At 56.6% G+C, this 25,423-nt stretch overlaps 1 protein-coding gene and 1 long non-coding RNA gene across 6 annotated transcripts in view; one reads left to right on the forward strand and one right to left on the reverse strand.

The window, feature by feature from the left end:
• Nucleotides 1-916, reverse strand: part of LOC143833687 (uncharacterized) — a 5,736-nt gene extending 4,820 nt beyond the window's left edge. Inside the window, exon 1 of the long non-coding RNA XR_013229684.1 lies at nucleotides 799-916. This is a non-coding gene — a long non-coding RNA (uncharacterized LOC143833687). The remainder of the gene's footprint in view (nucleotides 1-798) is intronic.
• The window catches only part of PDE4A (phosphodiesterase 4A), a 310,971-nt gene that overhangs the window by 212,076 nt on the left and 73,472 nt on the right, over nucleotides 1-25,423 (forward strand). The window contains exon 1 of one of the 5 annotated variants that reach the window (XM_077329785.1): nucleotides 877-1,313. The exons of 3 other annotated variants lie outside the window; for them this stretch is intronic. In XM_077329785.1, coding sequence (XP_077185900.1) covers nucleotides 1,069-1,313 — 245 coding nt within the window. In that variant the 5' untranslated portion in view covers nucleotides 877-1,068. Of the gene's footprint in view, nucleotides 1-876; nucleotides 1,314-21,307; nucleotides 21,498-25,423 lie in introns of those variants that run through there. One more of the 5 variants, XM_077329787.1, reaches the window with a different exon arrangement.

Here is a 25,423-nt window from a genome sequence, read left to right on the forward strand (position 1 = left end):
CATGGGCACTGTGTTGGGGAACCCGTTTCCATCTCAGGAATGACTTCTGCCCACCTTCTGTCCCCCTTTGAGAAAAGAGCCACGTCAAAGAAGAAATCCCCGCGGCTCGTCCGCGTTCACAGTTGAGTCCTGAACTCGCCACCCTTCCCCAGAGAAAGCGCCTTGGCTCCCTGCCAGAGCTTGCCTCGTCCTGCTGCTTGAAAAGCAGAAATAAAAACTCTCCACCCGTTCTGGATCGAGGCTGTCAGGAACCTCCTGGGCAGCCGGGGGAGGAGAGCCAAGTGGCTGATCCACCCCGGGCAAGACTTTTGCAGCAGCAGAAAGAAAGAAAGAGAACCGCTCCCTGCATGCAGCGGCCTGCGACGGTTTGATTGCTCAGGGAGGCCTGAGATAAGGAGCAGCGATAAGCAGAGACCAGAGGAGGGAAGTCGGGCGAGGAACCCGCTTGGCTGCCTCTCCCTCGCCTGGACTGGTAGGCCGCAGCTGCCGACCGGCCGGAACGACCTTGTGCAGGTTTGGATGATCTCGGTGCTTCCCCCAACCCTGGAAGGACGATCCGGGTGGATTCCTGGAGACGGAAGCAGAAGGGACCTGTCTGGTGGAAACCTGAGCGGGACGGTGAGACAGGATCTGGGGCGCAGGAAAGGAGGGAGTCCTGAGATCTGAGATTTCGAAGGATCTGCAGACTGCAGCTGGCCCCCTCTGGGCTTGAGCAACTCTTGAGCGGCATCAGTTGGCAGAGCGGCTCTCCCCTCCCCTCCGAGCCTTGAATTGCACAAGAGCGGTTTGCAAGGTTACCTTTAGCTGGTACAGCTCCCGAGGATCCCCGCTCCCTTCAGGACAGAGCACAAGTCTGGATTCGGCTCTTGGGACCGGGGCAGCCAGAGAAAACGAGGGAGGTCTGTCCCAAGCCGATGCCTCGGCTCGGTTCCTAGAATCCTGCCCCATCTCTCGCGCAGATCGAGTCCGGATACGCTATGCCCCAGGGGCGGTGCAGTTCACCGTGTCTGGTTGGAAGAGCTGACACGAGTTGAACGCCCGGAGCGCCAGCCGGGAACCTCCGAGCTCATGGCCCTGCAGAAGGCCCGGAGCCTGCCCGACATCCCGGAGCTGGAGATTCTGAGCAACCCGGACGATGAAACTTTCCTGCCCAGCGACACGGAGAACCCCCAAGCCCCGGCCAAGTCGGGCTCTTCCTCCAAGTCTCCCGTGTCGCCCGTCTTCTTCCCGGTCCATTCGCCCACCTACCTCACAAAGCTGAAAATTAACCGGAGCATCCAAGAGGCCCACCGGAAAGCGAGGAGCCTTATCAGGTGAGGAGTGGCTTTAAATTCCGGACCGCCATCGGCTTTTCAACGCATGGGGGGAAGTCGCAGCCAGGCATATGTACATATGTCCCCTTATCCTTTAGTCCACGGACCCCCCAACACGGTGCCCGGGGGGCCCTTGCCCTCCCCCCCATCAACACCTTTCCTGGTGCCCACCCAGTGGTAGAAAGTGGATGGGGTCAAGGCAGGCCGACTGATTGGCAGGGCCGGGGGATCTCCTGCGAGGAAAGTCGATCTCCAGGCTACAGAGAGGAGTTCCCCAGGGGGAGACGGCTGCTTTGGAGGTTGGGGGACTCTGTGGCATTATTCCCCTCTCCTGTCCAAACCATGCCCTCCCCAAGACTCCCCCGTCAAATCTCCAGGAACATCCTAACCCAGAAATGGCAACCCTGTGTGTGGTCGAAACCAGCGCTGAAGGTCACTTACCGCTGCGGAAAGATATACACAAGCGCATGCCGCTTGGCTGTTATTGCAACAGATTCTCTCGAGAGGAATGTGTAGTTGGGAGTAAGTTGTGGAGAGGTTGTGGGTAGACCTCCTCTTGGTTGGCAATCACAGGCGGGAATGAGACGTGGGAGGGAAGGATTTCCGACGTGCATTTTTGATCCCTTTGGCTCTTCGAGCAGTTGCCGTCAATAGCCCTGTCTTGCGGCTCTCCGTGCTGTCTTGCGGCTCTTGCAGTGTGTAACGCAAACTGTTCTGGTTTGATTTTGGCACAGCTTGGTGAGCCTTGGCATTCACCACCTGGTATAGAAATCCTGGTTCTTTTGTTGGAATACTCGAGTTCTGCATTGTGCATAATTGAGCAGAATATAAAGGGTGTTCTGCAGAGGGCATCGGAGGACATGTATGTTTCGCATAGATAGGATAGAAACATCCTGAAGATTATCAAATGATCTGCTCCAGTGTCCTGATTGGCTCATTGGGAGACTTCCAGATTTTTAGCACACTTCCTCCCTGCTTGCCTATAACTGTTCTGGAACAGTTGTTGAGCAGAAGAATGACTGCGGCTCGCTAGATATTTAGAACTCTCTGTATCACTTACTACACAAAGTTGTTTCTCTTCACACTAAAAACTACTTTATTCTTTAAGCAACCTGGTGCTCCTCTCTCTCTGCATATTGAAAGTCTGCCAACAGGTTATGGGCCCAGCACATTTCTACTGACAAATGCAGGTTCAGATTTTTCAGACCCTCCCACTTTGACAACCATGAGATTTCACTGTAGAACTGTCCAGTGCTATATCCCTCTGATAGGATCTGGTTCTCCTTTCATGCCGTCTCCTTGATGTTGTGTTGCTAATGAAACCTTCTCACTTGCTACCAATGTGGCCCAACACACCATATATTTCTTGTGATCCTGTCACCTGCTTCCAGCCTTCCATATATACCCTTACACTTACTCTTTAGTCCTGGGGTCCCCAACCTGGTGCCCATGGACACCATAGCCCCCATTGATACCAAGTGGAATTAGAAAGTGAGCGGGGCCAGGACTGGTTCTTAGAGGCAGGAAATGGCAAAGCACCTCTGCTTGTCTCTGCCCTAACCTGGACACTATAGATTACCCCAGTCTCATCAGATCTCAGAAGCTAAGTAGGGTCAACCCTGGTTAGGACTTGGACAGGAGACCACCAAGAAAGGCCAAGGTGGCTGCGCAGGGGTAGGCAATAGCATACCACCTTTGACTGTCTCTTCCTCGAAAACCCTAAGGGCTATCAGAAGCCAGCTGCCACTTGATGCCCCTTTCCACCAGCCAGAGATGGGGAAAAAATTGGCCCTGCTCTGCAATGGTGCAGATCCTGTTTTTGGCAGAAGCCGTTCTCTGTATTCCTTCTGGAATGCACACCAAGAGGACCACAAAAGACCCGGCCTTTCAGAATAGCCTTTTGAGACGAGAAGCACCTCTCGTCCCGGCCTGGATTTGAGAGGGCTCTCTTTGAAGGCCGGCCAGGGAGCAATTTTCGAGGGCCGCCGTGACCTTGAATCTCCTTGCACAATAGCGCAGGCTAAGTGGGGGCGAACGGGGAGGGGACCAAGAACAAGGAATGAGGGCCACGGAGAGGGTGGCTCTGCGCAGGCAGAAATGGGGCGGAAAAGATATCATGGGGAGAGGCTGGTCCCCACACAGTGGGGCTTCCAGGCGCCATAGGAATCCGTGGGGAGCTCTGCACGGTACCTGGCTGGGTAAGGCTTCCATCTCCCTCTCTGCTGGGATAGTAAGTTTTAAGTCAACACAGTGAATGTGGGCTACCTCCCAACATCCATTTCTCTGCTCCTCCAACCGGTCTGTCCTCTGCCGGTTCTCTGAGGATAAAGGTCTAACCTTGGGGTTTTACTTGGTTCCTACGCAAGCACGTTGTCGGGGAGTTGTCGGGGATGCCGTAAAGCAAGGGTCTCCAACGTGATGCCTGAGGGCACCCCTTTGCCCACCAATTGGGTGGAGCCAGGTGGGGATTTGGCCCAGCAAAGCATTCTCATTGGTCACTGCCGTTTTTGATTGGCTCTCTGCCCCTGCGCCTCCATTGTGTGAGGCCGTGAAAACTGCAGGAGCCATTTTGTGGCCATCCCCACCTCCTGTGGCTGCCATTTGGGGCTGGCCCCACCTTCCATGGCAGCCATTTTGTGCCAGGGGTGGCCAAACGGTGACTCTCCAAATGTCCATGGACTACAATTCCCACGAGCCCCGGCCAGCATGTGCTGTAGAGTCACCGTTGGGCCACCCCTGCAGCACACAGTATCCGAAATCTGCTGGCTCAAAAAAAAGGTTTGGGAACCCCCGTTGTAAGGCTAGTGCGACATTCTTCAGCGGAGGCAGAATACCCTCCCCTCGGAATAATTATTCAGATTGCAGAAATGCCTTGAATGAGAGAGTCGGAGGGGCTGGAGAAGACCAGTCAGCTCTTCTTCCTTTCTCAGCCGGCAGCCATTTCAGAGAAACTTCTTTCCCCGGAGCCAGAGGCCTCTTCCTCGGCCCCTGCCCGCCCTGCTCATCTCGCCATCTTCGCGATGGTATCTCCTGGCGTGCGCCGAACAGCTGCGTCAAGGCCTTCAGAGGCTGAGCCGACATCCTCTGCCTTGGGGCCGGCCCCAAGCCAACTTGCGTCTTGCAAACCCAGAGCTCTCCGGTCCGAGCAGGTGTGCCGAAAGCAGTCAGGAATACTGGCGGAGCCTCCAGGTGCCACGGAAATCGGGGGGGGGGGGAACCTCACGATCAGCACTAGCGCTGTAGCCCTCGGGCTGAGCCACCCGTTTCTGGCACTGGGAGTCTCTCAGCCTGCACAAAGTGGGAGGGCTGGGGTGGGGTGGGAGAGGACAGTTCGTGTCCAGGGGCACCCCAGAGACCCGCAGGATTTTTTGGGTGGGAGCTTTTGAGAATCAAATCTCTCTTTGTCTGATATAAATTGGAATGGAAATGCCGCCTTCCTTCCTTCTTTCTCGTTCCTTCCTTCCTTCCTTTGATCCTTCCTCTCTTGCTTTCCTCTTCTTCTCTCTCTTTGCTTTCCTCCTTTCCTTTCCTTTCCTTTCCTTTCCTTTCCTTTCCTTTCCTTTCCTTTCCTCTTCTCCTCTCCTTTCTTTCTTTCTTTCTTTCTTTCTTTCTTTCTTTCTTTCTTTCTTTCTTTCTTTCTTTCTTTCTTCTCTTCCTTCCTTCCTTCCTTCCTTCCTTCCCTCCTTCCCTCCTTCCCTCCTTCCTTCCCTCCATCCCTCCTTCCCTCCCTCCCTCCTTCCTTCCTCCCTCCCTCCCTCCCTCCCTCCCTCCCTCCCTCCCTCCCTCTCTTTCTTTCTTTCTTTCTTTCTTTCTTTCTTTCTTTCTTTCTTTCTTTCTTTCTTTCTTTTTTCTTTTTTCTTTCCCTGACCTACCAGTCTTCATTAGTGTCCGTTAACCCCAACTCAGCCTAAGAGGAAGGAAGGACGGACGGATGGGCTCCGCCCAGAGGGATTGTGCTATATCACAGTAGAGAAGATGGTTATCACATTCTGTTCAAAATCCCATGTCCTGAGCCAAAAAACACTTGGCTAAACAGAAGCACTTTTGCTGGCCTGCAGCCCTTTAGAAGTGGGGCCACTGAGCTCTCTTGGGGAAGCTCCTTTTGTGAGCACCTGGCTGGCTTGATCCACTCCTCTCTTCCCTCCTTATTTCACAGACATTCAAATCAAACATTCCTCACAGAGGCTGTGACCCCCCAACCCAGGGCCTCTCTCTGAAATCGGCCTGCCTAATCTATGGCCCTCAGAGTTCCTCCTGCAAGCATAATCGCTCACCTGTATCTTGGAATGTACATAATTAAACTGGTATTTGGGTCCTGTGCAGAGCGGAGGCGGGGATGTACCCATCCCTATTAAATTCCGTATTCCTTTCGGCATGGAGAGATCACTCCCAAAGGTGGGTGGTCCTTTACAGCTAGATATAAGGCCCAGGTGTAGCTTCAAGGCCAACAGGATTTTCACTGTATAACTGTTTGAGAATCTGGAAAATGTTTTGATGCTCAAATGTTCATCCCCCGAAAAGCTTATTGGTCTGTAAGGTGCTTTGGACTCAGATCTAGGTTTTCCCTTGGTGGATACTAACATTCTTGTTCTGTCACCATTAGCCAAACAGGTTGTGCAGGTTTTTGAAACGGCACAAAAACCCGCTGTACCTGTTGACGCAAAAGTGAGATATATGTCCACAGTAAGAGAATCATAGAATCCTAGAATCATAGAGTTGGAAGGGGCCACACAGGCCATCTAGTCCAATCCCTTGCTCAACACAGGATCATAGAATCACAGAATCCTAGAGTTGGAAGGGGCCACACAGGCCATCTAGTCCAACCCCCCGCTCAACGCAGGATTAGCCCTAAGCATCCTAAAGCATCCACAGAATCATAGAATCATAGAGTTGGAAGGGGCAACACAGGCCATCTAGTCCAACCCCCCGCTCAACGCAGGATTAGCCCTAAGCATCCTAAAGCATCCACAGAATCATAGAATCATAGAGTTGGAAGGGGCCACACAGGCCATCTAGTCCAACCCCCTGCTCAACACAGGATCATAGAATCACAGAATCCTAGAGTTGGAAGGGGCCACACAGGCCATCTAGTCCAACCCCCCGCTCAACGCAGGATTAGCCCTAAGCATCCTAAAGCATCCACAGAATCATAGAATCATAGAGTTGGAAGGGGCAACACAGGCCATCTAGTCCAACCCCCTGCTCAACGCAGGATTAGCCCTAAGCATCCTAAAGCATCCACAGAATCATAGAATCATAGAGTTGGAAGGGGCCACACAGGCCATCTAGTCCAACCCCCTGCTCAACACAGGATCATAGAATCACAGAATCCTAGAGTTGGAAGGGGCCACACAGGCCATCTAGTCCAACCCCCCGCTCAACGCAGGATTAGCCCTAAGCATCCTAAAGCATCCACAGAATCATAGAATCATAGAGTTGGAAGGGGCAACACAGGCCATCTAGTCCAACCCCCTGCTCAACGCAGGATTAGCCCTAAGCATCCTAAAGCATCCACAGAATCATAGAATCATAGAGTTGGAAGGGGCCACACAGGCCATCTAGTCCAACCCCCTGCTCAACACAGGATCTTAGAATCACAGAATCCTAGAGTTGGAAGGGGCCACACAGGCCATCTAGTCCAACCCCCCGCTCAACGCAGGATTAGCCCTAAGCATCCTAAAGCATCCACAGAATCATAGAATCATAGAGTTGGAAGGGGCCATACAGGCCATCTAGTCCAACCCCCTGCTCAACGCAGGATCAGCCCTAACCATCCTAAAGCATCCTAAATTATCTCTCTTTGAGCTGGACTTCAGCTCTGGGAGAAATAAACTTCTGTGTGCCTCCAGCTGTAGGAGCTGAGTCTCTGCAGTGTGGCTCGTGAGAAAGGAAGTAGGTTTTGTTCCCACTGACGCAGCTTCATGTGGACTCTTCCTGGTTTCTAAGAGGAGGTAGGAAGCCAGGGGGAACCTGTCCGTGCATGACCCCTTTGACATTCGTGGTTCTCTACCCGAAACGGTTCTCCCGAGGCCTAGTTCTGAGATCTCTATCATCAGAGTTTCATTTTGTGTTTTCTTTTTTACCACTTTTAAAGTTAATTTTTTTCTAGAAATCTTGGGGATTCCCCCTTGGATCTGAAGAAACTCCGATTGTAGTCCTATGAGCACTTTTTATACACTATTGGGTTTATAGATGGCTTATTATAGAAGTTCATGCGAGAAAGTCAGGGAGGGTGACATGGCTCAGGGGCAGAGCCTCTACTTGGCAGCCAGAAGGTCACAGGTTCAATCCCCGGCATCTCCAGTTAGAAGGACCAGGCAGGAGGAAAGACCTTGGCCTGAGACCCTGGCTCAGTGGCAGAGCCTCTGCTTTGCAGGCAGAAGGTCCCAGGTTCAATCCCCGGCATCTCCAGTTAGAAGGACCAGGCAGGAGGGGATGGGAAAGACCTTGACCTGAGACCCTGGCTCAGTGGCAGAGCCCCTGCTTGGCAGGCAGAAGGTCCCAGGTTCAATCCCCAGCATCTCCAGTTAGAAGGACCAGGCAGGAGGGGATGGGGAAGACCTTGGCCTGAGACCCTGGCTCAGTGGTAGAGCCTCTGCTTGGCAGGCGGAAGGTCCCAGGTTCAATCCCCGGCATCTCCAGTTCAAAGGACCAGGCAGGAGGGGATGGGAAAGACCTTGGCCTGAGACCCTGGCTCAGTGGCAGATAAGTGTATGACCAGCTGCTGCTTGAAGACCGCCAGTGAGGGGGAGTTCCCCACCTCCCAAGGCAACCCATTCCACTATTGAACTATTATGACCATGAAAAAATCCATACTATCCTGCCGGTATCTTTCTGCCCATAATTTAAACCCTTAATTTTGTCCAGCCTGTAGCCAACATTGACAGCCTTTCAAATACTTCCAGAGAGCCACCCTGCCTCCGGGGCTGGGTCTCCAGATCCTCCCCCCTTCCATATCTGCTTCATTCTGTCCACCTTCTCTGAAGTGAGGCCTTCAGGACTCCAGCTGCAGCCTGACCCTTGCGGCATACAGCAGGACTATGACATTTTGCAACATGGAGTTATGCCTTTGTTGATTGATCCCAGGATCGCATTGGCCTTTTTTGCCGCTGCATCACACAGATGGCTCATATGAAGCTTACAGTCCACCCATAGCCCAAATTCTTGTTAGCACATTCCTTGAGTAAACTGAAGGGATTACTATAAAGGTGGGAGGAGAACATTTTCCCTGACTCTTTTATTTTTTTAAACCAGAGAGGGCTGACAAGTTACAATCTATTATGTGCTTTTAAAAGCTTCGCTAATAACTCAATCAAAATGCGCCCGCCAGAGACAGATCGGCTGAAAGAATCAGGAGGCGCAAGTGCTAGTAAAATTCAATTATGCGCAGATTAGAATTGGCAGGCATCTCCACGAGATATTAGCACCGCAATGCAAATTTAATCTAAATTTGTTACAGGACCTCTGGGGGAATATTCAAAATAAGCCCCACGTGGGGGGGCTCGCATTTGGGAGAAATCACGACGCACCGCTTGAAGCCCCGGGCGCACAGCGGGGTATTAATCAAATAAATATGGCTAAGCAAACACATTTAGCAAAACGCAAATTGCCTGGCCTGTTATTAACATAATGCAACGGGAACGTAGCTCATAAAACGCTCGTGACAGGACGCCTTCTTGTGCTCCTCGACAGAGCTCAGAAAGGAAATGAGAACACCAAGAAGCAGGTCTCCGGCCCAAGATTAGATCGATGGCAGAGATCTTTTCTTAGGAGGTGACCTCTCTTATCTCTCATCTTCAATTGTAGCTTTTTTGTAGGCCAATAAAGGTCTGATTTCTGAATTTTACAGCATCTTTCGGGTGCCTGAAGAACCAGCGCGGGGTCGTGGTGAAGAGCAGCGGATTCTTATGTGGAGAATTGGGTTTGACTCTTCACTCCTCCTCTACATGCAGCCAGCTGGGTGACCTTGGGCCAGGCACAGTTCTCTCAGAGCTCTCTCACCCCCACCTGCCTCACAGCGAGGGTATTTGTTGCGGGGAGAGGAAGGGGAGGCGATTGGAAGCTGCTTTGGGAATTCTCCAGGTGGTGAAAAGCAGTGTCTTGTACCTTCTTGGCCATCTTTTTCTGGTAGCTCCTGTCTTCCTTAATTCATTCCAAAGGTTCCTCAAAATTATTCCTGCACATCGCTTCTGTGCACGATGTAGTTTTTGCACGTGGTTTACTAGCTGCAGTGAACTAGGCCTAGGAGATCCAGGTTCGAATCCTCCACCCTGACACTGAAGCTTGTTGGGTGACCTTGAGCCCGTCAAAAACTTTAAGGCAGGGAGGGGCAGCCAAACTGTGGCTCTCCAGATGTCCATGGACTGCAATTCCCATGAGCCCCTGCCAGCAGGGCAAGGTTTTTCTCATTTCTGGTCCTCCTAACTGCTGGGGATTGAACCTGGGGCCTTCTGCTTGGACAGCAGAGACTCTGCCACTGAGCCAGGGTCTCAGGCCAAGGTCTTCCCCATCCCCTCCTGCCTGGTCCTTTTAGCTGGAGATGCTGGGGATTGAACCTGAGACCTTCTGCCTGCCAAGCAGAGGCCCTACCACTGAGCCAGGGTCTCAGGCCAAGGTCTTTCCCATCCCCTCCTGCCTGGCCCTTCCAACTGGAGATGCCGGGGATTGAACCTGGGACCTTCTGCCTGCCAAGCAGAGGCTCTGCCACTGAGCCAGGGTCTCAGGCCAAGGTCTTCCCCATCCCCTCCTGCCTGGTCCTCTTAACTGGAGATGCTGGGGATTGAACCTGGGACCTTCTGCCTGCCAATCAGAGGCTCTGCCACTGAGCCAGGGTCTCAGGCCAAGGTCTTTCCCATCCCCTCCTGCCTAGTCCTTTTCACTGGAGATGCCGGGGATTGAACCTGGGACCTCCTGCCTGCCAAGCAGAGGCTCTGCCACTGAGCCAGGGTCTCAGGCCAAGGTCTTTCCCATCCCCTCCTGCCTGGTCCTTTTCACTGGAGATGCCGGGGATTGAACCTGGGACCTCCTGCCTGCCAAGCAGAGGCTCTGCCCCTGAGCCAGGGTCTCAGGCCAAGGTCTTTCCCATCCCCTCCTGCCTGGTCCTTTTCACTGGAGATGCCGGGGATTGAACCTGGGACCTTCTGCCTGCCAAGCAGAGGCTCTGCCCCTGAGCCAGGGTCTCAGGCCAAGGTCTTTCCCATCCCCTCCTGCCTGGTCCTTTTCACTGGAGATGCTGGGGATTGAACCTGGGACCTTCTGCCTGCCAAGCAGAGGCTCTGCCACTGAGCCAGGGTCTCAGGCCAAGGTCTTTCCCATCCCCTCCTGCCTGGTCCTTCTAAATGGAGATGCCGGGGATTGAACCTGGGACCTTCTGCCTGCCAAGCAGAGGCTCTGCCACTGAGCCAGGGTCTCAGGCCAAGGTCTTTCTCATCCCCTCCTGCCTGGTCCTTTTCACTGGAGATGCTGGGGATTAGAATCATAGAATCATAGAATCATAGAGTTGGAAGGGGCCATACAGGCCATCTAGTTCAACCCCCTGCTCAACGCAGGATCAGCCCTAAGCATCCTAAAGCATCCAAGAAAGGTGTGTATCCAACCTTTGCTTGAAGACTGCCAGTGAGGGGGAGCTCACCACCTCCTTAGGCAGCCTATTCCACTGCTGAACTACTCTGACTGTGAAAAACTTTTTCCTGATATCTAGCCTATATCGTTGTACTTTATACCCAATACTGCGTGTCCTCTCCTCTGCAGCCAACAGAAACAGCATCCTGCCCTCCTCCAAGTGACAACCTTTCAAATACTTAAAGAGGGCTATCATGTCCCCTCTCAAATTCCTTTTCTCCACGCTGAACATTCCCAAGTCCCTCAACCTATCTTCATAGGGCTTGGTCCCTTGGATTGAACCTGGGACCTTCTGGGACCTTCTGCCTGCCAAGCAGAGGCTCTGCCACTGAGCCATGGTCTCAGGCCAAGGTCTTTCCCATCCCCTCCTGCCTGGTCCTTTTAATTGGAGTTGCCGGGGATTGAACCGGGGACCTTCTGCCTGCCAAGCAGAGGCTCTGCCACTGAGCCAGGGTCTCAGGCCGAGGTCTTTCCCATCCCCTCCTGCCTGGTCCTTCTAACTGGAGATGCCGGGGATTGAACCTGGGACCTTCTACCTGCCAAGCAGAGGCTCTGCCACTGAGCCAGGGTCTCAGGCCAAGGTCTTTCCTATCCCCGCCTGCCTGGTCCTTCTAACTGGAGATGCTGGGGATTGAACCTGGGACCTTCTGCCTGCCAAGCAGAGGCTCTGCCACTGAGCCAGGGTCTCAGGCCAAGGTCTTTCCCATCCCCTCCTGCCTGGTCCTCCTAAATGGAGATGCCGGGGATTGAACCTGGGACCTCCTTCCTTATACTGAACCAGATTCTCAGCCCCTCAAGGTACTGCCAACTCATTATTGCCAACTCAGACTGGCAGCAGCTCTCTAGAGTCCGGGGCAGAGGTCTTTCACATCACCTGCTGCCAGAATATCCAGGTGATTTCCTTGTTTCAAAAAAAAATCCCCATGTAGCAGGTGAGAAGCGGAGCCATTCCAGGAGAATCTAAAAGCCCCAGCCCTGTAAGAATACCATTTAGTAGCAAACATGCTCCACAAGAGGGCAGCACAACACCTCTTGTGTTGCTATGTGGTCATTTTTTTTTGTCCTGTGACAATCCCTGCTCTTCTCTGACCTTGGAGATTTGTTGTGCCAAAGTTGTCTTGTTTGACGTACCTGATTGTGTTACCTGCGTGGAGGAGAGATTTGCAGCCGGGTGACCTCTCTGGAAGGTGTTCCAAGATTTCCCCCTTTACATCCCTGCTCCATTTGCTTAGCAGGTCACGTTGATTTATCAGAGGTGTAACTTGATCCCATTGGGGTCCCCTCCCCCAAATCTGGCCTTAGGCTTTGGCCCAATTCTGAGATCTGTTCCCCTGGAGAACATGGCTGCCGCGGAGGGCACACCTGGTGGCATTGAACCCTGCAGAGGTCCCTCTCCAGCATCTGCCCTGCTCAGGCCTATCCCCCAAAATCTCAAGGTATTTCCCAACCAGGAGTTGGCACATTCCTGGATATTTGGAAATGGAACCTGGGCAGGATAGGATTTTGCAATGGGAGGGGACCAAAGACACAGAGTCCCCTTTTCTCCAGGGGAACTGATCTCTGCAGTGTGGAGAGGAGCAGGAATTCCAGGGGATCCCCAGGCCCCACCTGGAGGCTGGCATCCCTGACCCTCAGTGGGGTCCAAGGCCACAGAGTCCCCCCTCCCAAGTAGCCCTTTTCTCCAGGGGAACTGATCTCTGCAGTCTGGAGAGGAGCAGGAATTCCAGGGGATCCCCAGGCCCCACTTGGAGGCTGGCATCCCTGACCCTCAGTGGGGTCCAAGGCCACAGAGTCCCCCCTCCCAAGCAGCCCTTTCCTCCAGGGGAACTGATCTCTGCAGTCTGGAGAGCAGCTGGAATTCCGGGGGATCCCCAGGCCCCACCTGGAGGCTGGCATCCCTGACCCTCAGTGGGGTCCAAGGCCACAGAGTCCCCCCTCCCAAGCAGCCCTTTCCTCCAGGGGAACTGATCTCTGCAGTCTGGAGAGGAGCTGGAATTCCAGGGGATCCCCAGGCCCCACCTGGAGGCTGGCATCCCTGACCCTCAGTGGGGCCCAAGGCCACAGAGTCCCCCCTCCCAAGCAGCCCTTTCCTCCAGGGTAACTGATCTATGCAGTCTGGAGAGGAGCTGGAATTCCGGGGGATCCCCAGGCCCCACCTGGAGGCTGGCATCCCTGACCCTCAGTGGGGTCCAAGGCCACAGAGTCCCCCCTCCCAAGCAGCCCTTTCCTCCAGGGGAACTGATCTCTGCAGTCTGGAGAGGAGCTGGAATTCCGGGGGATCCCCAGGCCCCACCTGGAGGCTGGCATCCCTGACCCTCAGTGGGGTCCAAGGCCACAGAGTCCCCCCTCCCAAGCAGCCCTTTTCTCCGGGGGAACTGATCTCTGCAGTCTGGAGAGGAGCTGGAATTCCAGGGGATCCCCAGGCCCCACCTGGAGGCTGGCATCCCTGACCCTCAGTGGGGCCCAAGGCCACAGAGTCCCCCCTCCCAAGCAGCCCTTTTCTCCAGGGGAACTGAGCTCTGCAGTCTGGAGAGGAGCTGGAATTCCAGGGGATCCCCAGGCCCCACCTGGAGGCTGGCATCCCTGACCCTTAGTGGGGTCCAAGGCCACAGAGTCCCCCCTCCCAAGCAGCCCTTTTCTCCAGGGGAACTGATCTCTGCAGTCTGGAGAGCAGCTGGAATTCCGGGGGATCCCCAGGCCCCACCTGGAGGCTGGCATCCCTGACCCTCAGTGCGGTCCAAGGCCACAGAGTCCCCCCTCCCAAGCAGCCCTTTCCTCCAGGGGAACTGATCTCTGCAGTCTGGAGAGGAGCTGGAATTCCAGGGGATCCCCAGGCCCCACCTGGAGGCTGGCATCCCTGACCCTCAGTGGGGCCCAAGGCCACAGAGTCCCCCCTCCCAAGCAGCCCTTTCCTCCAGGGTAACTGATCTATGCAGTCTGGAGAGGAGCTGGAATTCCGGGGGATCCCCAGGCCCCACTTGGAGGCTGGCATCCCTGACCCTCAGTGGGGTCCAAGGCCACAGAGTCCCCCCTCCCAAGCAGCCCTTTCCTCCAGGGGAACTGATCTCTGCAGTCTGGAGAGGAGCTGGAATTCCGGGGGATCCCCAGGCCCCACCTGGAGGCTGGCATCCCTGACCCTCAGTGGGGTCCAAGGCCACAGAGTCCCCCCTCCCAAGCAGCCCTTTTCTCCGGGGGAACTGATCTCTGCAGTCTGGAGAGGAGCTGGAATTCCAGGGGATCCCCAGGCCCCACCTGGAGGCTGGCATCCCTGACCCTCAGTGGGGCCCAAGGCCACAGAGTCCCCCCTCCCAAGCAGCCCTTTCCTCCAGGGGAACTGATCTCTGCAGTCTGGAGAGGAGCTGGAATTCCGGGGGATCCCCAGGCCCCACCTGGAGGCTGGCATCCCTGACCCTCAGTGGGGTCCAAGGCCACAGAGTCCCCCCTCCCAAGCAGCCCTTTTCTCCAGGGGAACTGATCTCTGCAGTCTGGAGAGGAGCTGGAATTCCGGGGGATCCCCAGGCCCCACCTGGAGGCTGGCATCCCTGACCCTCAGTGGGGTCCAAGGCCACAGAGTCCCCCCTCCCAAGCAGCCCTTTCCTCCAGGGGAACTGATCTCTGCAGTCTGGAGAGGAGCTGGAATTCCAGGGGATCCCCAGGCCCCACCTGGAGGCTGGCATCCCTGACCCTCAGGGGGGTCCAAAGCCATAGAGTCCCCCCTCCCAAGCAGCCCTTTCCTCCAGGGGAACTGATCTCTGCAGTCTGGAGAGGAGCTGGAATTCCAGGGGATCCCCAGGCCCCACCTGGAGGCTGGCATCCCTGACCCTCAGTGGGGTCCAAGGCCACAGAGTCCCCCCTCCCAAGCAGCCCTTTTCTCCAGGGGAACTGATCTCTGCATTCTGGAGAGGAGCTGGAATTCCAGGGGATCCCCAGGCCCCACCTGGAGGCTGGCATCCCTGACCCTCAGTGGGGTCCAAGGCCACAGAGTCCCCCCTCCCAAGCAGCCCTTTTCTCCAGGGGAACTGATCTCTGCATTCTGGAGAGGAGCTGGAATTCCAGGGGATCCCCAGGCCCCACCTGGAGGCTGGCATCCCTGACCCTCAGTGGGGTCCAAGGCCACAGAGTCCCCCCTCCCAAGCAGCCCTTTTCTCCAGGGGAAGTGATCTCTGCAGTCTGGAGAGGAGCTGGGATTCCGGGGGATCCCCAGGCCCCACCTGGAGGCTGGCATCCCTGACCCTCAGTGGGGTCCAAGGCCACAGAGTCCCCCTCCCAAGCAGCCCTTTCCTCCAGGGGAACTGAGCTCTGCAGTCTGGAGAGGAGCTGGAATTCCAGGGGATCCCCAGGCCCCACCTGGAGGCTGGCATCCCTGACCCTCAGGGGGGTCCAAAGCCATAGAGTCCCCCCTCCCAAGCAGCCCTTTCCTCCAGGGGAACTGATCTCTGCAGTCTGGAGAGGAGCTGGAATTCCAGGGGATCCCCAGGCCCCACCTGGAGGCTGGCATCCCTGACCCTCAGTGGGGTCCAAGGCCACAGAGTCCCCCCTCCCAAGCAGCCCTTTTCTCCAGGGGAACTGATCTCTGCATTCTGGAGAGGAGCTGGAATTCCAGGGGATCCCCAGGCCCCACCTGGAGGCTGGCATCCCTGACCCTCAGTGGGGTCCAAGGCCACAGAGTCCCCCCTCCCAAGCAGCCCTTTTCTCCAGGGGAACTGATCTCTGCATTCTGGAGAGGAGCTGGAATTCCAGGGGATCCCCAGGCCCCACCTGGAGGCTGGCATCCCTGACCCTCAGTGGGGTCCAAGGCCACAGAGTCCCCCCTCCCAAGCAGCCCTTTTCTCCAGGGGAAGTGATCTCTGCAGTCTGGAGCGGAGCTGGGATTCCGGGGGATCCCCAGGCCCCACCTGGAGGCTGGCATCCCTGACCCTCAGTGGGGTCCAAGGCCACAGAGTCCCCCTCCCAAGCAGCCCTTTCCTCCAGGGGAACTGAGCTCTGCAGTCTGGAGAGGAGCTGGAATTCCAGGGGATCCCCAGGCCCCACCTGGAGGCTGGCATCCCTGACCCTTAGTGGGGTCCAAGGCCACAGAGTCCCCCCTCCCAAGCAGCCCTTTTCTCCAGGGGAACTGATCTCTGCAGTCTGGAGAGGAGCTGGAATTCCAGGGGATCCCCAGGCCCCACCTGGAGGCTGGCATCCCTGACCCTCAGTGGGGTCCAAGGCCACAGAGTCCCCCCTCCCAAGCAGCCCTTTTCTCCAGGGGAACTGAGCTCTGCAGTCTGGAGAGGAGCTGGAATTCCAGGGGATCCCCAGGCCCCACCTGGAGGCAGGCATCCCTGACCCTTAGTGGGGTCCAAGGCCACAGAGTCCCCCCTCCCAAGCAGCCCTTTCCTCCAGGGGAACTGATCTCTGCAGTCTGGAGAGGAGCTGGAATTCCAGGGGATCCCCAGGCCCCACCTGGAGGCTGGCATCCCCCAGCCCACCCTGGAAATTGACCACTCTAACTTTGAGTAGCATCAGAGCTTCCATTGAGCTTCCATGGTAGAGTGGCGATTTGAACCCGGGTCTTCCAGATACTCCAACCCTCTTAACCACACTGCCACCCTCTTAACCAACCCCCGTGACCACTACACCACGCTGCTAACTTGGCTGTCTCCCTTGTGCCTTTGGGAAGGGTGGCGACACCTCGGCCTTCCCATGCGCATACAGCCCAGTGCACAATGTCCGTTCCATGCTCCCCGATCCATCCCGGAGTTTCCAGGAATCCCCTCCCATGCGGTTCATGAAGCTTCGTGCTGGGGTCCTCTCCCTGCGGAGTGCTGTGGGAGAGAGGGGGTGGCCCAGTTCGGCCCTGGCATGGGGTGACGTGGGGCTGGGCTTCTCTGGCTGGAGAACTCCCTGGTCGGGCCAAGAGTCCGGAGCGGCTAGAGCAGCCGGGCTGGGCGTTCAGTGCGCACGTGCACACACGCATCCCCGCCCATGCTAGCTCCCTCCGGCCGGGATGCTTCTAATTCTGACCTGTTTATGTCAGATGAGGGTGTTGCGGAGCATCCCTCCCCACAGCGCCACGGCCGGGCTCACGGCGTGGGGAGGGGGGATTCATGTGTTTACTTGGGCTTCTGGGAAATTGGCAGGCAGGGCTCTTCTCCGCGGGAGGGAAGGCAGCAGGGTCCGGCCCCGAAGCCTCAGATCTCAGGACGGGGCCCTGTGGGGTGGGCCCTAAGGTAGGAGACCACCAGGGAAGACTCTGCAGGAGAAGGCCGTGGGAAAGTGCCTCTGCTCCCCACAGGCCTTGGGAGCCCCTCGCTGGGTCACCGGAGGCTGGAAGCTAAGCGGGGTCGGTACTGGGAAGGGAGACCACCAAGGGAGGCTATGCAGAGGAGGACTGTGGTCAAACTCAGGGTCCCCCATGAGGTCCGCCAGCGGGGCCAGGGCTCCAGAAGCCCTCCCACTTTTGCCCACCAAGGACCAAGAAGACAGAGCATCCCTGCCCTAGACAGTTTGTGCCAGGTTTGATTCCCTGCTCCTCTTCCACCTGCAGCCAGCTGGCTAGTCACAGTCCTGATAAAGCTGTTCTGACAGAGCAGTAATCTCAGGGCTCTCTCAGACTCACCCACCTCACAGGGTGTCTGTTGTGGGGAGAGGAAAGTTAAGGCGACTGGAAGCCGCTTTGAGACTCCTTCGGGTAGAGAAAAGCGGCATATAAGAACCAACTCTTCTTCTTCAGTAATCTCAGGGCTCTCTCAGCCTCGCCTCCCTCACAGGGTGTCTGTTGCGGGGAGAGGAAAGGGAAGGCGAACATAAGCTGCTTTGAGTCTCTTTCGGGTACAGAAAAGCGGCATCTAAGAACCAACTCTTCTCCTTCTATATCTTTTTGCTAAGAGACTCTGGTGGAGCTTTGCTCCAGATGTTGATCCAATCCCCTCTTGCAGCTGTAGCCTCCAGCTCTTCTTGTGGCAGCGAATTCTCTGTGTTACGTGCTCCGCAGGGGCGCTTTCGGAAGCTGAGGAGGGTGGGCCCTGGCTAATACGTGGGGTGGAGACCCCAAGCATGTCCACAGGCCCTCTGCAGAGGCAGGCAGCAGCCAGCCCCCCCTGAACGTCGCATGCCTTGAGAACGCTGCAGGGTCGGCATGAGTCGGCCGTCGCTTGATGGCCCTTCCCAACCCCAGAGGGCTTCGGCCTGCCTAGCAGCGTTTCCTTCTTGCTTTCGGCCACGGAGTCTCCAAGGCGATGCTCAGAACTGGCTGCGGGTTCTCTGGCTTCTGTCCCAGAAGAGGAGGGCGGCTCAGGCAACATTTCCCATAACCTCTGTGGAGGCCGCAGCCCAACAGCTGTGGTCCCACTTTGATGTCTTCCCTGGCGCAGACGGCCTCTTTGGGGACCGGAGCAAGAACTCCGTTTGAGCGAACCATCCCAGTATTTCAGCTGGCTTTGTCCAGAGAGGCTGGAGGGTTGTTGTTTCTGGCTGGGGGACACAGAAGCAGGAAAACACACGTATGCCGCTTACCGACATCCAGTTTGTCCGGGTTTGTCCACATGTAGGATGGCGACCCCGCTGGGGGAGCATCTGAGATCTTGGGAAGTTCGGCTTCCCCTCTAGAAGCACCTTCCCCTTAAACGTGGGTCATCCGGTGCATGCCTGGCTCCGTCATTCTCCGGAATGGGCGTTTTGGCTCCGGGGAAGGGAGAAAAGAGGGGCCGTGAGATTCTGGGCTTGGCCGTTGTTCCTGGACCAGGCCTCCCTCCACTCCTCCTTGACTGGGGAAGCATCTGGAGCAGAGGCCCATGGGCGGCTGTGAGTCTCTCGGTCCGGGGCAGATAGGCCCTGTCTTCCGGGTGCTTGGGGGGACCGGCAACAGCGGCAGGGCCTCTTGGTGGCCCCTGGGCTTTTGCCACTGTGTGTCACGGAGAGTTGGACTGGAGGGGCCACTGGCCTGATCCAAAATGGCTTCTCTTCTGTTCTTATGTCTGGGGAAGGGATGCTCTGTCTCTTTGGTGCTTGGGGGCCCACAGTGGGAGGGCTTCTGGAGTTCCGGCCCTGCTGGTGGACCTCCTGGTGGCCCCTGGGCTTTGGCCACTGTGTGGCACAGCGGGCTGGACGGGCGTGGCAACTGGCATGGCACGTCTTCTGTCTCGGGCTGGGACAGGGTTGAAGTGATGGTAAAAAGGGAGGCGAGGAGAAGAACATAAAGCCCCTTTATTTTATTTTATATATTTATATACCGCCCTCCCCGGAGACTCAGTGGGAGAGGAAAGGCTGTAAAATTAAACGTAAATCCAACATATGTTTCTACGAGAGCCAGTTTGGTGGAGTGGTTAGGAGTGTGGACTTCTAATCTGGCATGCCGGGTTCGATTCTGCGCTCCCCCACATGCAGCCAGCTGGGTGACCTTGGGCTAGTCACAGCACTGATAAAACTGTTCTGACCGAGCAGTAACATCAGGGCTCTCTCAGCCTCACCCACCCCACAGGGTGTCTGTTGTGGGGGGAGGAAAGGGAAGGCGACTGTAAGCCGCTTTGAGCCTCCTTCGGGTAGGGAAAAGCGGCATATAAGAACAACTCTTCTTCTTCTTCTATCGGAACTGTTTAGACAAACAAAGTTTGATTCGAGGGGTTAGCTGTCGTGGTTGCTCAGCACGCTGCTCGAACGAAACCTGAGTCCAGGGGCACCTTGAAGAACAGCCAGGCTTCATTCGGGCTGCAAGGTTTCATGGGCATGCACATGTCCATTGTAATTTTGGGAGCTGGCCGGCGTACAGTCTTCTGGCTTCACATCTCCTCCTTTGAACCGCCAAGCCCGAGACTGCAGCTGCCGGGCCGCACAGTCCCCGTCCAGGAAGCGGTTCCGTCTTGTCCGAAGGAACAGAACCCTTCATCCCGGCCTGATCCGACCTCCCTCCTTCCCCGCTCTGGGAAACCAACCGGCCGTTTCGCAGGGACAGGGCTGCTGGGCTGCTTTCCCTCCGCCTCCCCCTCCTCCCTGACTTCGGGCCAGAGCAAACCCCGTCGAATCATCCCAGAGATTAGAAGAAGGCTTGGTGGGGGCGGCGGTCATATTATTTTTTTCTCCGGGAACGGCAGATTTTGTTTGCTTTGGGAACGGCGTTGCCGATGCGCGGTGGAAGGAAGTGACTCCACGAAGGGTCATGCAGTGAGTCAGTGCCACAGCCAGGGAGATCCTAGAAGAATAACAAGGTTGGAAGGGACCTCCTAAGTCAGGGGTAGTCAAACTGCGGCCCTCCAGATGTCCTTGGACTACAATTCCCATGAGCCCCTGCCAGCAAATGCTGGCAGGGGCTCATGGGAATTGCAGTCCATGGACATCTGGAGGGCCGCAGTTTGACTACCCCTGTCCTAAGTCATCTAGTCCAATCCCCTGCACTATGCAGGACACTCACAACCAGCAGGTTGTGAGTGTCCTGCATAGTGCAGGGGGTTGGACTAGATGACCCAGGAGGTCCCACCTCTACGATTCTATCATTCTACACCCTATTGCTCATCCACTGTAACCTGCCTCCCCCTTGAACCTTCCAACAAGGGAGCTGGTAGGGATGGGATACCTCCCCGCCCCACCGCCCCCCAGGACAGGTAGGTGGCGAGAAAGAAGCAGGGCCACTTTATGTTAAAGCCCGGCCCCTGTTCTGGAGCCAGATCTCTACTTCCCAAAGAAAGAACTGGCAGGACCTGGCCAGTGGCTGTGATGTGGGGGGAGAGATCTCCAGGGCCTGGGAGGAAATCGGGCCCCAGTTATTATTCTCCGATGATAAAGATTGCTGCTGGTTTATCAATTGCGAGGGAAAAGCACTCTGCGCATGGGCAGTGGAAAGCACTCTGCGCTCAGTTAGCGGCCGTGGCATAAGCTGGGACGCGGACAAGCAGGGGCTGAGATCTCCACCGGCTTTTTTTTCTGCAGGGAAGGGAAAGCGCTCTGCACATGGTCAGGTGCTCCGGTGGGCGCCAGGGGAAGCCACAGTACAGACCATTCGGGGGCGATTCCTGGCTCCGGGGAAGCCTTGGGGTTTGCTGCGTTTTTCGAATTCAAGTCAGCTTGTGGCTTCTGGGTGGAGAGAGAGAAAAGCCCTCTGCACATGCTCGGCGGAAAGCCCTCTGCGCGGGGTCGGTGGAGCTGTTGCATGGGGGGGGGGAGGGAAACACCAAAAAAACAGGCAGCCTAGCCCCGTCGCAGCCAGCTCAAGGCAGTCTATGGGGGGGGGGGGGAGGCAGCACTCTGCGCATGGCCCGGGGCTCGGGTCGCTGCGGCGAGAGGCGCGCCGAGGGGGCCGGCTGTGGTCCCGCTCCGGACTCCCACGCCGGGCTTTGGCGCTGGCCGCTCCGCCTCCTGCCGGGCGCCGCCCCCTTCTCGGACCGGCCGCCCCGGGCACCGTGCAGGCACCGGCCGCCGACAGCCGCGCTCCGAGTGGCCCCCCGCGCTCCGTGCCGCCCTGCCGCCCTGCTGGATGCCGGCCGAGGGCTTCGCGGCGCCGCGCCTCTCCCATGTGGCCGCCGGCGCGGAAATGCATTTCTCCTTCAGCGAAGAGGACCTCAAGCGCCACCGCCTGCCGGCCAAGGCGGTCAGGTCGGTGGCGGACGGGGAGGGCGGGAGATTCCGGGAGATTGGGGGAGCGGGGAGGAACCCTCGCAGGGCATCACGCCGCCCCCCGAAACCTCCGCGTCTGTACAGAGGGGGAGGATGCTGGGAGGTCTCCAAGGTGGGAGGTCTCCAGGCGCCAGCTGGAGATTGGCAACCAATAGGGAGAACCCCGGCTTTTTTTTTTTCCTCTCCCCCCCATGTGTCCCCCCCCCATGTGGCCTCCTCCTTGCCTGGCGCTTGCCAGCCCTTTCCCCAGCCTGCCCCTCCGGAGCCGCTCTGGGCAGGGGGGATCAGGGCCAGGGTGCCCGCTGCCTTCGGCCCCTCCGCCTGCTTCTGGTTTTGATCTGGCTGGCGGAGGCGCCACCCTTTTCCGGCCGGCACTCGGGCAGGAAATCGCCAAGCCAAGCGCAAAGGGGAAGGTCTGTCTGGCGCGCAGCCTGGCGTCTGGAGGAGGCAGGCCGCCTGGCCAGGGGGGAGAGGGCACCGAGATGTGGGCACGCACACACACACGCACACACACACACACAAACCCCCGTCCCACACTTTCCGGGCTGTGCGTTCAAAAAGGCTTTTTCCCTGCCTTGAGGTTCCGTTTTGGGGCACCGTGCCTGGTGTGGGCTTTCTCTGGGCAACGGGGTCTGTTTTCCACCGTGGCCCTGTCTTGTGGCATAGCAAGAGAGCAAACGGGTGTGGAGAATGATAGTCTAGCCCAGGGGTAGTCAAACTGCGGCCCTCCAGATGTCCATGGACTGCAATTCCCATGAGCCCCTGCTGGCAGGGGCTCATGGGAATTGCAGTCCATGGACATCTGGAGGGCCGCAGTTTGACTACCCCTGGGCTAGCCACTTCGCCTCCTGCAACTCCTCAAACCAGCTTGGAAAGCGATCGGTCAGGAAGGCGTCAGGGGGACGGAGAGCAGGAATGCAGCCCTGCCTTGGTGGGTGGAAGCCCAGGGTGGTCGTCTTGTCCTGCCGGAATCCTTCACCGGCAAGGGGGAAATATCATCCCAGAATGATTTGGATGAGGGATTAGAGGGGATACTTCTTAAATTTGCAGACGATACCAAACTGGGAGGGGTAGCAAACACAACTGAAGACAGCAACAGAATACAGGATGATCTTGATAGGCTCGAGAAGTGGGCTAAACTGAATAAAATGAAGTTCAATAGGGGCAAATGTAAAGTTCTGCATTTAGGTAGGGAAAACCAAACACACCAATATAGTATGTGTGAAAAGGATCTAGGAGTCTTAGTAGACCATACATTGAACAGGAGTCAGCGGTGTGACTCGGTGGGCTAAGAAGGCAAATGGGATTTTGGGCTGTATCAAACGGAGTATCGTGTCCAGATCACGGGAGGTGATGGTACCGCTTTACTCTGCTCTGGTTCGGCCTCACTTGGAGTCCTGTGTTCAGTTTTGGGCACCCCAGTTGAAGAGGGAGGTAGACAAACTGGAGCGTGTCCAGAGGAGGGCAACAAAGAGGGTGAGGGGTTTGGAGACCAAGACGTATGAAGAAAGGTTGGGGGAGCTTGGTCTGTTTAGCCTGGAGAGGGGGTGACTGAGAGGGGATCTGAGAACCATCTTCAAGTATTTAAAAGGCTGCCATGCAGAGGAAGGAGCAGAGTTCTTTCTTGCCCAGAAGGGATGGGCCAGAACAAATGGGATGAAATTAATTCAAGAGAAATTCCATCTCAATATCCGGAAGAAGTTCCTGACAGTCAGAGCGGTTCCTCAGTGGAACAGGCTTCCTCGGGAGGTGGTGGGTTCTCCATCTTTGGAGATTTTTAAGCAGAGGCTGGAGAGCCATCTGACGGAGAGGCTGATTCTGTGGAGGCTCAAGGGGGTGGCAGGTGACAGTGGGTGAGCGATAGGGTCGTGAGTGTCCTGCCTGGTGCAGGGGGTTGGACTAGATGACCCTCGATGTCCCTTCCAACTCTAGGATTCTGTGATTCTGTGATCCCTTTTTAATGTATGGAACTTCTGTGTTTTCTCCTCTGTGCAGCTGGGGGGGTCTGTCCCAAGTGGCTGGTGAAAATATACCCCTGCGCCTTTTATCCTGGAGGGATGGGGGGTGGGCAGGGAGGAGGAATGACCAGCCAGTGAGTTATTGCTGGGCAGTGCCTCTCCAAGGATGGTTGCCAACCTCCAGGTGAAGCCTGGATAGCCCCTGGAATTCCAGCTGATGTCCAGACAGCAGAAATCAAATTTCCTTGAGCAGGTGGCTCTTTTGGAGGGTGGAGTCTGGGGCATCATCCCCCAGTGATGCCCCTTCCCAAAATCTGCCTACCCCCAAATCATCAAGGAATTTCCAAACCCAGTGTTGGCAACCCTCTCTCCACAGTCAGTTGGTGGCTTTCTTTTCACAAGCTGTTTACACAGGGAAAGCAGACACCTCTGGGATTGGGGCCACCCAGGTGTTTCCGAACCTCACCTGTCTTGGATCCGTGCTTGGCTATGCAGGGGGTGCCCCGGCCCTTTGGGACCAGCAAAGCTTCCTTCTGGGCACAGGCCTTCATGCCCATGGGCACATCTTTGTGCGCATGGGCCCACCTGACTCTGAAAAACATGCTGGTCTATGTGTGAGGGTCTGGACCAGTAACCATGCCGTTGCCGGGTACACAGAGGACGATGCAGTGCAGGCCCAAGATGACGTGGAAAAGGAGAGGGGAGGGGGGTTGCTGGGCGTCTGGGGAGGGGGGTGAGCAAGGGACCTTTCTGCTCTGAGCTCACTCCAGAGTGGAATCCCGATCCGACACGGCGTTCTGCCTGAGCCGAAGAGGAGCTCTTTCTCATGTGACTTGTGTCTCTTTTGACGGAGCGCATGTCGGAGAGCGTCCTGGCCCCTGGCTTCCCATACAGCTCTTTACCTGCTTCCTTGATATCCCAGGTTTCTCCAGCTCGTGTCCTTCCCCCCTCCTCCTCTGTTTTATAAACACAACAACCCTGCGAGGTATTCTGGACCGACAGTGTGTGCCAGACTTGAGGTCTCCCAGCAAGCTTCCGTATCGGGGCGGGGGGGGGCTTGAACGTCGGTCTTCCCCAATCTCTGGCTGCCCCAACCTGGCTTCATGTACTGCCCATTGGGTTGTTTGGTGCGTTTTTCGGGAAGAGGGAGTTGGGTTTCTTCTTGCCTCCCCTTCAGCTGAAGAAAGGCCTCCTCTGGCCGGTGGGCTTCAGGGGGGCTAAATTCGCAGCTGCACGGGGCAGTTGAGGGTCTTCTCCCTGAGTCCTTTGTGAGCGGCACGGATTCCTTCTGCCTCTTCGCCGCAGAGCTGCTCGACGGACGGCCAGCCAGCCGGCCGGCCTTACTCCCTCCCGGTCTGGCAGGGCAGAGAAATGTCAAACGGGAAACCTGAGAAGGGAAGCTATATTTAAGCGCTGGGGAGGCAGCTGGGCTGGTGACGCGAGTTCCAATCTCCTCCTTTTCTGGGTTTCTGAGAGAAGGCTCCTGTGAGTGCGTTTCCTAGTCTTAAATCCTAGGATTTTGGAGGGGTCAGCAGCTTGAAGGCGTTTGCCTGGTGTTCCTGATAGGTTGGAATACGTGTGGGAAGCCGATGGGCTGGAGCGAGAAAGATTCGGTGGGAGCAGGAACGGAGAACTGAGCGCGTGGAGAGCTGAGGGGTTGAATCTGGCCTCAGGAGAGCTGAGGGGCATCTGGAAAGCTGATAAGCTGGACCCTCTGTGCCCGGGGTAGTCAAACTGCGGCCCTCCAGATGTCCATGGACTACAATTCCCAGGAGCCCCTGCCAGCTTTGCTGGCAGGGGCTCTTGGGAATTGTTGTCCATGGACATCTGGAGGGCCGCAGTTTGACTACCCCTGCTCTGTGCAGAACACTAAGGCCCGGCCCTGTGGCTGGCCCTCCAGGGGAACTGGTTGCCCGCAGGGTGGGACGGGAAGCCGGACTGGGTGGA

Source organism: Paroedura picta, chromosome 3 (assembly GCF_049243985.1).
Source record: "Paroedura picta isolate Pp20150507F chromosome 3, Ppicta_v3.0, whole genome shotgun sequence".
Classification (NCBI taxonomy): Eukaryota; Metazoa; Chordata; class Lepidosauria; order Squamata; family Gekkonidae; genus Paroedura; species Paroedura picta.